Here is a 14454-nt window from a genome sequence, read left to right on the forward strand (position 1 = left end):
ATAATACAGTGGTTGCGAGCACCCATTTCAAATGTCCTGACCTCGTCTCTGCCAGGAAATCCTCAGTGGCCTGAGGCATAGACAAATCATTCGATCTCGCTCATGTTTCCTGCTGCAATTGGGAATCATAATTTTGCCCTTGTTAACAGCCCTGCAAACATATTATAGACAACATCTCAAACTTTCTCTCTGCGTGTACATGATAATTATTATTTTTTTGCTTCCTTCCTTTGGGGGAACAAAATGGTTTTCATATGTGTTTTGTGAATTTTGAAAACAAACTTGCCTTGTGTTATCTGCCCGAAGACTGGACCTGTGTGAGTAGAAAATGTTCCGCTCAATTCTGTGACTGTTCAATCTAATACAATAGTTTGTTTGTTAAGTGACATGTCCTTCAGTATGGAACCATAAATGATCATTTGTTCTACTGGAATGAACAATTAGATTACAGTAAACTAGTCCTCCGGAAAGCCTGCAACTTATTATTTGAATGTTTCCTAGCAACTCCATTGCATGGGCATTCCCCGTTGCAGCTGTACGAACTGTACTAGCGCAACAATATAAAGTTCTTTTTTTGTGACTGAGAGATTATTATCTTTTCGTCTGCATTTAAGTATTGGTTTGGTTTTGCCATGCTTAAATGGTCCCCGGGAGTTTCTGTTTGCCCCAGAGGGGAAATCTTACTTGTACTCAAATGTTAGAGAACTCAAAATGAGGATAACTAGGTAGGCTGGCCAGTGGCGTAGCTACAAGGGGACAGGGGGGAATGTGTTGCACCGGGCACGTGCCTGGGGGGCGGAAATATTCGCCCCTGCCTCACCCACTTTTCTTTGATGTGCATCTGTGCGGAGGGCAGGGCAAGGGCGGAGGAGGTGCCCGGGCGCCATTTTGCCCCAGGTGCCATTTTCTACCCCTACGCAGCAGCAGTGGCGTAGGAGGTTAAGAGCTCATGTATCTAATCTGGAGGAACCGGGTTTGATTCCCAGCTCTGCCGCCTGAGCTGTGGAGGCTTATCTGGGGAATTCAGATTAGCCTGTACACTCCCACACACGCCAGCTGGGTGACCTTGGGCTAGTCTCAGCTCTTCTGAGCTCTCTCAGCCCCACCCACCTCACAGGGTGTTTGTTGTGAGGGGGGAAGGGCAAGGGGATTGTAAGCCCCTTTGAGTCTCCTGCAGGAGAAAAAGGGGGGATATAAATCCAAACTCTTCTTCTTCTTCTTCTTCTATGCCCCTGAGGCTCGCCCAATCCTTCAAATAACTAGGTAGGCTGGTCCCATCCAAAATTCTACTCCTGTGAATTTGTAATAATGATAAAACTCCTTCAAATCAAGAGATTTTAATCACAAAATAATAACATCTAGAGATTCCAGAACCACAGACTGGCCATCCAAAAGGACAGAAGTCATCCGACCATACCCAGTGTGAAAACCAGCATTCGCAGGTCCAAAATTAATATTAACAGTGTCATTTTTATTGCCCAAGAACGCCAGGGGCTGAGTTCCAGAGGCATTAAGCCACCGATTGTCACTCAGTGGTTATACAGCCATTTGTGGCTCTGTTTACCTGCCACGTGGCGGCTGTTCTGAGCACCATGTCCCAATGTGGCACCTCCCCGTGCTTCAGAGAATGGGCTTTTGGTTGATGGTGATGGTGAATATGGCCTCCGTGGGCCAAGGAGTTATTGGCTCTTTCTGCACAAATCTCATAAAAAAATGTTTTCAATCCCCCCTTTAGCATAATGTATGTCCGCACCCAAACCCTTGAAATGGTTCATGCCCACTATTATACATTTCCCCCTTTTTGCCATGCTTTGCATAATCGATGCCTTGAAGAATACCACCCAAAAATAAAGAAACTCGCCCAAATGATGAAATGTACAAGTGAGGGAGAACGAAGAGTGATGTCACAAAATGGCGCCGAGGAGGAAGTTTGGGATAGCCGAGAGACATGGACAGCACAACAGTGAAGCTGTTTTGAAAATGTTTCAGCCTAAAAAGAGAGCAGCAGTGGCGTAGGAGGTTAAGAGCTCGTGTATCTAATCTGGAGGAACCGGGTTTGATTCCCAGCTCTGCCGCCTGAGCTGTGGAGGCTTATCTGGGGAATTCAGGTTAGCCTGTACACTCCCACACACGCCAGCTGGGTGACCTTGGGCTAGTCAGAGCTTGGGCTACCTCACAGACCTTGGGCTACCTCACAGGGTGTTTGTTGTGAGGGGGGAAGGGCAAGGGGGGAAGGGCAAGGAGGGGGGGAAGGGCAAGAAGATTGTAAGCCCCTTTGAGTCTCCTGCGGGGGAGAAAGGGGGGATATAAATCCAAACTCCTCCTCCTCCTCCTCCTCCTCCTCCGCCTCCTCCTCCTCCTCCTCTTCTTCTTCTTCTTCTTCTTCTTCTTCTTCTTCTTCTTCTTCTTCTTCTTCTTCTTCTTCTTCTTCTTCTTCAGAATAGTTTTTGAAGGGGATTCGCTGAAAACGTTTTCAGAACAGAATGGGGGGGGGGAGGATGCAGAACTCCATGGAGGAAACATTTTATTTCCTGCCTCAAAACATTTCAAAAGGTTTCTGTGGAAAGGGCCGTTATCACTGCAAAGTTCAGCATGGTTGGCGGAAAAAAAAGTTAACTGTAGGATTTGAGATGTATGAAGCAGGTCCCCTGTGTAATTTCTTTTTTAACCTGGCATTATATCAGAGGTATTTAGAAGAGTGCTTGTGAGTGAAACATTTACCCGTTTGTGCCGTTCATATGACCACCTGTGATCCATTTGAATTTTTGGGGCTGATGGTTTCATAGAAGCCCAAGCATGGTATGCTTCTATTTCTGAGCTGGTTTATATAGTCATCTCTGTTCTGTGACTGTCGGAGAGACCGTTGTCTGCAATGGATAGATGAGTTCTCAAAGCACATTTTTACTGTTTAAAACTGGGGTAAAATGTTTTTTGTTTCGTTTTTGCAGTGATGTTTTATCCTCTTTCCAAGCAACACTGATGCTTGGTGTGGAGGGAATACATGACCTACCATAACTGTTACGGGCTCCATGCACTGCCTGAACGGGTTAAGGGCACACATGTGAATGGGAAAAAGGAAAACAAGTTCCTTTTTAATGACCATGGCAACGCCCTTGCTGAAAAGATGCTTACTAGATGGACATAGGGGTACATTGGCCATGCTGGCAGGGGCTGATGGGTATTGTAGTCCATGAACATCTGGAGCATCATAGGTTGGCCACCCCTATCCTACCCCCACACAGCCATAGCCCGTCCTTGAACATGAAGATAAAATAAGCCTGGTCTGATCCTGTGACATAGGAAGCACATTTCTGTATTATACTCACTCACACTTCCATAAAACATTTTGTACAGAGAATGAATTTGCAAAGCACTGGAGGATTTCCCCCCTCCCCTTGGCACATTACAACGTTTGGGTTTTTCCAGAATTCCAATTTTTGGCAATCTCTGCAGTGCTGGCAGGATCCAGCTAGTGAATTATGTATTCCAACAGTACTAATTTAGCTCATGTGTTTATGAATTCCAGGTTTGTGCACCGGATTGTATTTTAGTTTGCACTTTATTCCCCCCACCCCACCCTTCTCAAACCGCCTGCAGTCGCCTAATGGAAAATTCCAATATTTGTCAAGTTCCAGTTTCCAGACACCTGAAACAGAGGAGGTCTCTATAGATGCAGGTCGGCTGTGTCTGGCTCAGAAATCTTGCAGATCCCAAGCTTGACAAAACCACTGCGAAGATAGGCTTAACCGAACTTGACTTAGGTAGAGAACGATGTCTCTGTGCACCCACTCACCCTGCCCTTAGCAGTTCAGACTCAACTGTCTCCCACCACTAGAATGGTTTGTTTTGTGCAATCTAACATTTTAAAAAAGCCACAAAACTCAAAAACCACTGGGGGAAACATTTTAATTATCCAGGTCATTCCATTGCTGACCTAAGAGTAGGACTCCTCACATAGAGAAGCTTCAAAGGAAGATTACAATGTGAGAATGCTGAAGTTGAGTTCATTCACAAGTTCAAAACCATGAACCCCTCATCCTTTAGGGCTGAATAGGGACATAGGATTCCAATGCGAATTTTCTGCTCCCATGCATTCCTTCTGCTTGAATCAAGCTGATTACTCATACCTCTACGTCCTAAGAGCCTTCTTTGCAATACCCTCCCACCTTCTGACTGGGACAGAAGGACCCAGAGATCTCCATTCCGGCTCATAATTGATGAAGGGAAAATCTTCTTGGTCTCTGAGGTCGAATCCCCACTACCGTCTTAGCCAGGTTTCAGAACACAAACTGACCAGGTTTGAGGTCGTTTGTGTTCCGAAACCTGGCTAAGACGGTAGTGGGGATTCGACCGGGGAGGTCATCCCTCAAACCTGGTTAGTTTGTGTTCTGAAACCTGGCTAAGACGGTAGTGGGGATTCAACCTGAGGTGCTACTGGACTCCAGTTGTTTCGCATAAGGACAGAGAAATCTTTTCTCAACAGGGGATTTGCTTCCTATACTTCCTGATTGGCCCAAATCAGACTGGCATTCACAGAGGACCAAGTAGGGAGGAGAGGATAATACAAATGGTTTATTTATTGAGATACTTATACTCCACTTTGTACACCCAAAGCAACGTAGAATGGCATTCTCCCCTCCTCCATTTTATCCTCTCAGAAATAACCCTGTGAGGTAGATGAGGCACAAAGAATGTGATTGGGCCGAGGTTCTTCAGGTATTCAGCCAGAGGTGGGATCCAGCAAGTTCTCACAGGTTCCCGAGAGTAGGTTACTAATTATTTGTGTGTGCCGAGAGGGGGTTACTAATTGGTGATTTTGCCACGTGATTTTTGCCTTAGTTACGCCCCTCCTCTCAGCAGTAGCGCACAGAACTTGAAGCAGTCTAGCAGGAGGTGCACCGGCGTGCGTGGCAGCCTGCGCCTGCGTGCATTCGTTTCCCGCCCAAGGACCGGCGCAGCGGCTGCGTCCTTGCCACAGCCCTGCCCAGGAATGCCCCGCCTCTGGAATGCCTGGCCACGCCCCCGTCGTGCCCCGCCCTGCCCCATTGGCGCTACACCACAGTTTGAATCCCACCACCATGGGAACCTGTTACTAAATTTTTTGGATCCCACCACTGTATTCAGACCCAAGTCTCCCAGAGGCTAGTGTGACACTCCAACCACTACACTTAAATGTTGGTGGACTTGTGGCTTATCCCGTTGTGCTCCTCCATCTTGTCCGCAGGAGGATCCAAAGTGGGAATTTCCTCGGAAGAATCTGGTGCTCGGCAAGACGCTCGGAGAAGGAGAATTTGGAAAGGTCGTCAAGGCGACTGCGTTCAGACTCAAAGGGAAGGCTGGTTACACAACAGTGGCTGTGAAAATGCTAAAAGGTATTGTCGCTCTGTTGCCTGGACAGACCTTAGATGACTGGATAATTTCTTCAGACATTTGTAAGGAAGCAAAAAGCTGCCCGTGAGCAGTCAATTCCCCCTCCCTCCACACACACACACACACAGACACACACACACACACACAAAGACACACACACACACACACACACACACACACACACACACAGACACTCACACTATATCCAGGTGTCTGGAAGTACTCTGTTTATATTCCTGTATGACATGTCCTTGTTGCTGGTCAAATAAGGCCAGTCATTAGCATGAGGGCACCTTGATTCAGTAGGCTCCACTCATTTAAACTCCCATTTCTCAAAGGCACCTCAAAAGCGTTTCAGAAGGCTTGTTTTTCAAAGTTGTTTTTCAACAAAGTTGGGGAAATAATCTCAAGCGATAAATCTGTAGGGCTCGAAAGAAGCTGAAGGTCACCTCGCCAAGCTCTCCGGGCGAGGTAGAATCATCTAAGCTCTTAATGCTTTTCAGAGATTAGTTTGTGTAATAACCCAAATTGTACAGTTGCCAGTTGTTTACTCAACAATCATGCCATTATCATGCATTCCGGACAAGTAGTAATAGCCAGTTTGAGGCACTTCTTATGGTCTGTCTAGGGCAGTGGTGGCGAACCTTTGGCACTCCAGATGTTATGGACTATGGACCAATTGGCCATGCTGGCAGGGGCTGATTGGAATTGTAGTCCATAACATCTGAAGTCCCAAAGGTTCGCCACCACGGGTCTAGGGTATAATAGTGTGTGTTTTTTAATGTGAGAAGGTATCTGAATAATTATGATTTTTCTTGGGGGGATAAATCTTTTGGGGGAAATAATAAACAATAGTGAAGTAGTGATAATGATCGAGTGTTTTCAGTTGGATCTCTTCAGAGTCACTGCGGTGGATTCTGCACAGCATAAATATAACATCTATAGGACATTATTAAAAAATCAATTTTGACATTTTGGTTCCCACAGCGAAAGAACACAAGTATTAGCAGCCAAAATCGATCTTTTTTTCCTGCCTGCTTCATCAAGCACTTGTCAGTTTCACAGTGGCACCCGCCATTTTGTGTTCTGCAGTAGATCCTCTGTGAAGATTCCCCATGGAAGTTTCTTTCCTCTGCTTGCAGCTCATCCATGCACGCTTTCGTAAAAGGTAGATGAATAAAGTTTGTTGTGCTTAGCAATCCTGCACACATGTCTTTTTTCCTCTTTTGTTTTGAGGGGAATGTCTGTGGTCGCTTCCCCACTTACTGTCTGCTGCGCGCTACTCTCCCCAAGTAGCGCGGGGTCCCGCGGCACTCCCCACTACAGGGGCGGCGACAACGCAGCCGCCCCGACGCTGCCTCTCTCGCACCCCCTCAGTGCGCGTCATTCCTGGCACTCCTCAAAACGGCGCCTTTTGATGACCCCGCCCAGAGCGCAGGGTTGTGGGGAAGCCCGGGAGCGCGCCAGAAATGATGCGTGCTGAGAGTAGCGCGCAGCAAAGGGTAGTCGAGGTAAGTGGGGAAACAACCTGAGAAGCTACAGCAACACAAATATGCTCCTATTGCAGCTTCTCTAATCATGTCACCATAGCTTTGCAGACATCCCCCTCAAAACAAAAAAAAGGAAAAATGGCACGTGCATGGGATTGCTAGGCAAAAAAAACTTTATTCATCTACTTTTTACAGCGAAATCACATGCAGAAGAGCTGCGAGCAGAGGAAACCACCGTGGGGTATCTTCACGGTAAATCTGCTGCAGCACACAAAATGGCAAGCGTGAGTGGCAAAAATGAAAGAAAAAGATTTGGGCTGGAGGCAGGAAACGTCTTCAACCTGGGTTGTGGGGAAAAGATCGCTAGTTCAGTGATTTTTGAAAAACCCAGGTTGGGAGAAATAAAATGGGCTAAAGTCATTTTGCGGGAGAGAGCTATGTGAAGTTCTTCCCCAAAATGCTTTTTATAATATCCTAAAGACATTATACTTTTGCTGTCCAGAATCCACCTATGAGTTCCTTACACTTGTTTGTTCGGTCCATGCATTTCCTTTTGCCAGATCAGCCCTTTCAAGCAAAATCATCCAAGTCATCAACTCATCTAGTTTGAAGGATAAGTAGTAACTCCTGAGCCTGCATCCAATGTTCTTGGAGCTTTCTCTGTAGTAGAATGATGGAACTGAAACTTTGGGGGCTGCTAGGGCAACCGTAGGCCAACAAGGCATGCGAGTTGAGGAATCTGGTGGGGCCAAGTACTGGAGTCTAACCAATTAGGATCAGTTTCCAAAAATGAAAGAATGGATTCCAACACACAGTGGAGAAGTTTTGCCCTGTTAACTGACCACCCTAGTTGCTATCCTTGAATTCTCTCATCTCATAGATTTGTTTAAAAATGCCTTTTTGTCAGTTCTGAGTCTACTTAACAAATATAGACTTTGAAAATATACATTGAAGGATGCTTGCAGAGAAGCAAGCTGGCAAGTTTGAGGTGAAATATGCTTGCTTAATCTTCTGTTCATGAGAAGACCCGTCCTTTTGGTTCCTGCAAATCCTATAGAAGCTCAAGGAATCTGTTTCAAGTCATATTGACAGTAGGATCCATGTTGTAGGAGAATCTGCCTTTAGCACACTTAGGGCGATTCCGCACACGAGTAAAATAGGTTCGACCCAGTTCCCTGAGAAGGGTACTGACCTAGGTTGAAGCCATTGTTGTTCCCCACTGCAACCAGCTTGATCCCAGCTCGGAGGGCGGAATCATCCTGTGCCTCTTCACTGCTCCGTTCCGATTGGCTACTGTTCTACGGCCATGTTCTGTCTATCCCCACACACGTTATAAAAAAACTGCCACAGGAATGGAGGGACGAAGGTGGCGTTTTTTGATTGGCCGGCTGTACGCATGCCCAAAACACTCAGCTGTGATTGGCTGAATGGGGGACTCCTGGCACCAGAGATTCCGCACTTTACTGGAATCGAGCTGAATTCGAGCATGGTTCCCTGAAAAAGTAGTCGTTCCCAACTGGAGTTGGAAATTTGACCATTACACGGGGCGAAGCTGGTACAAAACCACGTCGATCCCAGTGGCTGTGCGGAGCACTTAGGTCGAACGCAGCTCGAACTTAGGTCAATAACCCAAGTGCGGAATCGACCTAAGAAGTACATATTGTTCTCCCCGTTTGGGAGTCCAGATCTGGGGCTCTGGTGTTGCATGCAGTCACATCAGTCAAAATGACAGAGAGTGAGAGGCAAAAGAAACTTTATTTTATTTAGACTGTAGTCAAAATAGGCATCTGGCTAAAGGCAGAAGCAGGATTAGAATCATAGTTCAAGGGTTATATAGAAAAACAGATGCTGATCACTCTTACATCACTTATTACATCACTTTGCCACAACCTTTTACATGAAAAGGCAGGTGAAAATCCCTTCAGACATCTTCACAGGATCCATGACCAGAACAAGGGAGGGGAAAGCTCCTTGAAGGTAGAGATTTTACTATGCTAGTGAGACCTAGGACAACATTCCCATTCAGTTGACACAGTTGACACAGGAGCAGCAGTGGCGTAGGGGGTTAAGAGCTCGTGTATCTAATCTGGAGGAACCGGGTTTGATTCCCAGCTCTGCCGCCTGAGTTGTGGAGGCTAATCTGGGGAATTCAGGTTAGCCTGTACACTCCCACACACGCCAGCTGGGTGACCTTGGGCTAGTCACAGCTTTTCGGAGCTCTCTCAGCCCCACCCACCTCACAGGGTGTTTGTTGTGAGGGGGGGAGGGCAAGGAGATTGTCAGCCCCTTTGAGTTTCCTCCAGGAGAGAAAGGGGGGATATAAATCCAAACTCTTATTCTCTTCTTCCCTTCCTTTCTGAGGCCACAGGGGTCTTCAAACTATGGCCCTCCAGATGTTCATGGGCTACAATTCCCATCAGCCCCTGCCAGCATGGCTAAGTGGCAGGGCTGATGGGAATTGTAGTTCATGAACATCTGGGGGGGGCATAGTTTGAAGACCCCTGCCGTAGAACAATGACTCAACATCTAATTTACAATTTAATTTAACAGTATCTTCATATTCTAGCTCGTCATGCACGATCAGGGGCTAGTGACCTCATTTGTGACCTCACAAAGTCAAGCTTTGTGCTGACTGGATGACGGGTTACCAAATTTAGGACAAGTAACTCTCTTTGGGTTGGCAAAGAAAGAGAAAGCTAGTTTTTTTTTCTTTTGGTGGAAAGTGTGCATCTCAGCAGGCAGGCCGCACCTGTCTCAGGAGAACAAAAGTTGTGCTTTCCCACCCCCTCGGGGTTTGTTTTCCGAAAAGAACAGCAGGATATAAATATTAAAAGGATGTAAATAAATACCTGCAATAGCTGAACACCTGCGTTCCAGTGAGAAAAAAAATGGCTGTGCTGTCACATTATATAGGCAATTATCCCATGAAAAAAACTACCATTTGTTTTTTTTCCTCGAAATCATACAGCACGGTGATTTGCAGCACTAAAGTAAGCACTAAGGACAACCAAGATACTTGCCTCAGGATACTGTAATATTGGCCCTTTCTGCTCCAATTCCTGAAACATTTCTAGTCCCCCACTTCACAACAATGCATGTCTGCACTCACCTTGCCCCCGAAACAATTCCTGACCACCATTACGTTATTCGCCCCCATTTTTAAATACTGTGTTGAATGGATGTTTCAATGCTTTGCAGCCTTGTGCTGCGATTCTCATATACTCGATGCTTCAAAGATTGCCCCCCCCTCCATGAAAGAACAGAGAAATGCCGCAAATAAACCGGAAAGGGGGAACAGAGCGAGCTCAAAAAATGGCGCCAAGGAGGAAATGTAGGGAAGCAGAGAAGCGTGGCATATGTGGTCGATAAATCGCGCAGCAACCGAAGACGTTTTCCAAACGTTTCAACCGGAGAATCATTTTAAAATGGGATTCATTTAAAACATTCCCAGGCTGGAAATGAAACGTTGGGGGTAAAACAATGCGGAACTCTATGGAGGAAACGTTTTATTTCCTGCCTCAATTTTTTTTTTAAGATTTGTATGGAAAGAGCCCGTGTGTGTGTGTGTGTGTGTGTGTGTGTGTGTGTGTGTGTGTGTGTGTTTGTATGTGTTATGTGCCATCAAAATTGCTCCTGACATATGGTGACCCCATAAATTAATGACCAGAAAAACATCCTAGCCCTACCTTAGATGGTTCAGGCTAGCTCAATCTCGTCACATCTCAACAGGGTTAGTACTGGGATGGGGACCACCAGGGAAACCAGAGGTTTTGACTCATAGGCAGGCCTGTTTGCCTCTTGCCTTCAAAACCCTACGGGGTTGCCATAAGTCGGTTGTGACTTGACAGCATTTTGCACCACCCGCCAAAACATCTGAATTGGGAATTCCCAAAACAAACTGAAGTCTGTGGCTGCCTTTATGGAGACAATCCATTTCATGTTGGGTCGTCTTCTTCTTTGCCTTCGACTTTTCCTAGCATTATCTTTTCCTGTGAGTCTTGTAGGGGAACTAGGGTTGCCAGTCCTCTAACAAGGGCAGGAGATCCCCTGATCTGAAGCCCCTCCCGCACCCCCTACTCCAGTCAGGTGACCAGCAGAAAATTTACTGGCAGGAAAACTAGGCCTAGGCCTTATGTTGCTGGCAACATGGCGATTTCCCTTCTAGTGTGCACAGGAAGTGACATCATCATGTGGCAGCAACACAGGGCTGCTCTGGTGCTTGGACAAAAGCTGTGTGATAAAAATGACTTCTACCATAGAGTTTGTGCTGAAATACCAGAGTGTCCCTGCATTGCTGGCAACACAATGGGGTCAGTTCCAATGCACTAAGGAATTGACATCGCCATATTATTGGTGATGCACACCTAGGCCTAGTTTTCCTATCAGTAAGTCCCCCTACCCCACCCCCTGGTTGCCTGTGGGTACGTGGCAGCCCTGTTGAGAACTAACTGCATCTGCTTTCTTGCCTCCTTCTGCAGAAAACGCTTCCCAGAGCGAGCTGAGAGATTTGCTTTCAGAGTTCAATCTTTTGAAACAAGTCAACCATCCACACGTCATCAAACTGTATGGAGCTTGCACCCAGGATGGTAAGTGCGAGGACTTGCGTAGCCGTCGGTGGGAGCAAAAAGCTGTATCAGTAATTCAGTATAACCTGTGTGCCTGTGTAAGAGTAGTGCTATAGTAGGTCTTGGCAAGGCATAGTGGTTAAAAGCAGGTGTACTCTAATCTGAGGAACCGGGTTTGATTCCCCACTCTGCCACTTGAGCTGTGGAGACTTATCTGGGGAATTCAGATTAGCCTGTGCACTCCTACGCACGCCAGCTGGGTGACCTTGGGCCAGTCACAGTCCTTCAGAGCTCTCTCAGCCCCACCTACCTCATAGGAGCAGCAGTGGCGTAGGAGGTTAAGAGCTCGTGTATCTAATCTGGAGGAACCGGGTTTGATTCCCAGCTCTGCCGCCTGAGCTGTGGAGGCTTATCTGGGGAATTCAGATTAGCCTGTACACTCCCACACGCTCCAGCTGGGTGACCTTGGGCTAGTCACAGCTTCTCGGAGCTCTCTCAGCCCCACCTACCACACAGGGTGTTTGTTGTGGGGGGGGAGGGCAGGGAGATTGTAAGCCCCTTTGAGTCTCCTGCAGGAGAGAAAGGGGGATATAAATCCAAACTCTTCTTCTTCTTCTTCTTCACGTGGGGGGAAGGGAAAGGAGTTTGTAAGCCCCTTTGAGTCTCCTACAGGAGAGAAAGGGGGGGAGGTATAAATCCAACTCTTCTTCTTCTAAAGAAAGAGGCTCCATCATTAAAAGATTTCCTAGTATCAAAGGATTCACCAACAGAAAAGAATATGGGTGATTTATTTCTCTGGTTTTGCTTTCTTTCCCAGTCATGGGGGCAGGTAATTTTGGCATGTGTTTACCTCAGGTATCATGTTGTTCAGGGGAAATGGCTGCTTCGGAAGGTGGATTTTATGGCATCATCCCTCCCCTCTCCAATCTCTATTCTCAAATTCTCCAGGTATTTCCCGATCCAGCGCTGACAACCCTAATTGGAACTGTGAACGCATCAAATGTTGTTTCTATGTGACCATGAACAGCACATTGTAGACCCCTGTAGTAACTTGTTAAGGGTGCAGGGATAGACAAGATTCAATTAGACTGTCATATATATTAATAGCACACTATTTATTGGAATGGCTTTGGTGGTAATTGTTGTTGCATAGCAACCATTTTTTATTTTAAGGAAATCTTGCTAGAAGCCGCCGATCCATAATTTGTAACTTTGCCATAGCGGGGGGTACCACAATACTTTCAGTGAACACCCCGCGCAAGATAATCTCTTCATAACCTGGAATTTCTTTATTTTGTCTCTTTTTTTAGGCTTATTATGTCAACTTTATTAATGTTCAGTTTCAAAAATATACAACTTCAAAACTTTAAGTTTTCATTCTAACAAGTGTTGCCCTTTAAATTCAAGCAAAGACTTCCCACTTCTTCGCTAATTTCTTTTTTTTATGTTGCCACTTGCTATCATATTGGTATGCAAGTCAAGTCAAATATTTATTGTTTGAGCCATTGGCTATAACAATACAGAGATACATGCAGTTAAAACATTTAAATTAAAGCAATAACTTAGTTTTACATTAAAATATAAATTATTTGTATTCGCAATTTCTAAATTAAAATGCCCCATCAAATACTTCCACGTCAGATGTTTTTGCAGCTTCTTCAGCTAGTCTAAGTTAACCTCCAGTACTTTGGAACATCAGTTCAAACAGCACTTTAAATACTTTGCTCGTAATTTCCTAGCCGCCAGGGCAAAGAGAGCCATCTTGTAAGATGATTGTAAGAAACATAGGAATCAATATCAGATAGTAAGAAAATCAGTTTCTCATCATCGGACAAAAAAGCTGTCCTAGGTAGTATTGGCTCCAAAAACCTTTTCCTTATTTCTGAATATAAAGGACAGGAGAGTATATAATGAAAGAGATCCTCAGGCTCTTGTTTTCCACAGACAAAAGCACTGAGAAAATGGTATTCATGTGTATCTACCACTAAGCAACGGCTGCACGTTGGTATACTTTGAACACTGTCTTATTTCTCCTTAGCACACCAAGTAATCCCAGTCTAATAAAAGTTTGTGTGACTCTAGTTTTAGCAATGGGCTCGTGGATAGAATTCTGTGATAGCATCCTCCATGAGACGGGCAGGAGGATTAAAAATGCTGGACAGTGTATTTGTGTCTGGACTGAACATTTGTTAAAGAGATCTTAGGGATCATGAACAGGAGGAGTCCATGCAACAAGACTTTTCCCCCTTTCTGTGCAGCGCCCCCCCCCCCCCCAGCTGCTCCTGAGGGTTGAAAGAATCGAAAGGGTGCCGCCAAAAAAGACACCTGACCGGGGCTGCAACAAGAAGGGGTCACTGGCAGCAATCACCTCTTTCTGCATTAGCCAAATAATTACACCCACAAAGCAAAATATTAAAGGCAGTTTCTCTTGCAGCCTTCCCACTCTTCTCCCAAGGGCTCCCGTAGCCTCTGGTGTAACGTTTCTGGGTTCCAAAATACAGACTGGAAGAATAAGGAGTACTTCAGACAGTTTGAATCTAAGGAGCAACTCCAGTTGGTTCAAGCAATTCGTCCGAACATGGACTAGCACACGGCCATACAGCCCAGAAACCACACAGCGCCCCAGTGATTCCAGCCGTGAAAGCCTTCGACAGTACAATTAGTCCGAATTCACTGGACCTCCTCCTTGATTGTGTGATCTTTAAAAAAAAGCATTTTATTGTCATTGTGCACGCACAACGAAATTTACAGCAGCATTCCTCGATGCACACAATTTCAGACTCATACCCCATCCTCACTTTCCCCTTCCTCCACCCATCCCTACACAGCCCCAAACACATCTACACGAAGCCATGGAGTTTAGCACAGCCACAGCTCTAGAGTAGAAGCTGTCTCTAGGCCTCTTTGTCCTAGTTTTGATAGACCTGTATCGTCTGCCGGATGGTAACAGTTCAAAAAGAGAGTGTGCTGGATGAGACGGGTCTCTCAGAATATTTTGGGCTTTCTTTAGGCTTCGGGAATGATAGAGT

General features: G+C 45.9%; 1 protein-coding gene across 1 annotated transcript in view; it reads left to right on the forward strand.

Moving 5' to 3' along the window:
• RET (ret proto-oncogene) overlaps nucleotides 1-14454 on the forward strand; it is a 90885-nt gene that overhangs the window by 48787 nt on the left and 27644 nt on the right. The window contains exons 12-13 of the mRNA XM_048506854.1: nucleotides 5225-5372; nucleotides 11339-11446. Coding sequence (XP_048362811.1) covers nucleotides 5225-5372; nucleotides 11339-11446 — 256 coding nt within the window. The remainder of the gene's footprint in view (nucleotides 1-5224; nucleotides 5373-11338; nucleotides 11447-14454) is intronic.

Source organism: Sphaerodactylus townsendi, linkage group LG08, assembly GCF_021028975.2.
Source record: "Sphaerodactylus townsendi isolate TG3544 linkage group LG08, MPM_Stown_v2.3, whole genome shotgun sequence".
Lineage (NCBI taxonomy): Eukaryota > Metazoa > Chordata > Lepidosauria > Squamata > Sphaerodactylidae > Sphaerodactylus > Sphaerodactylus townsendi.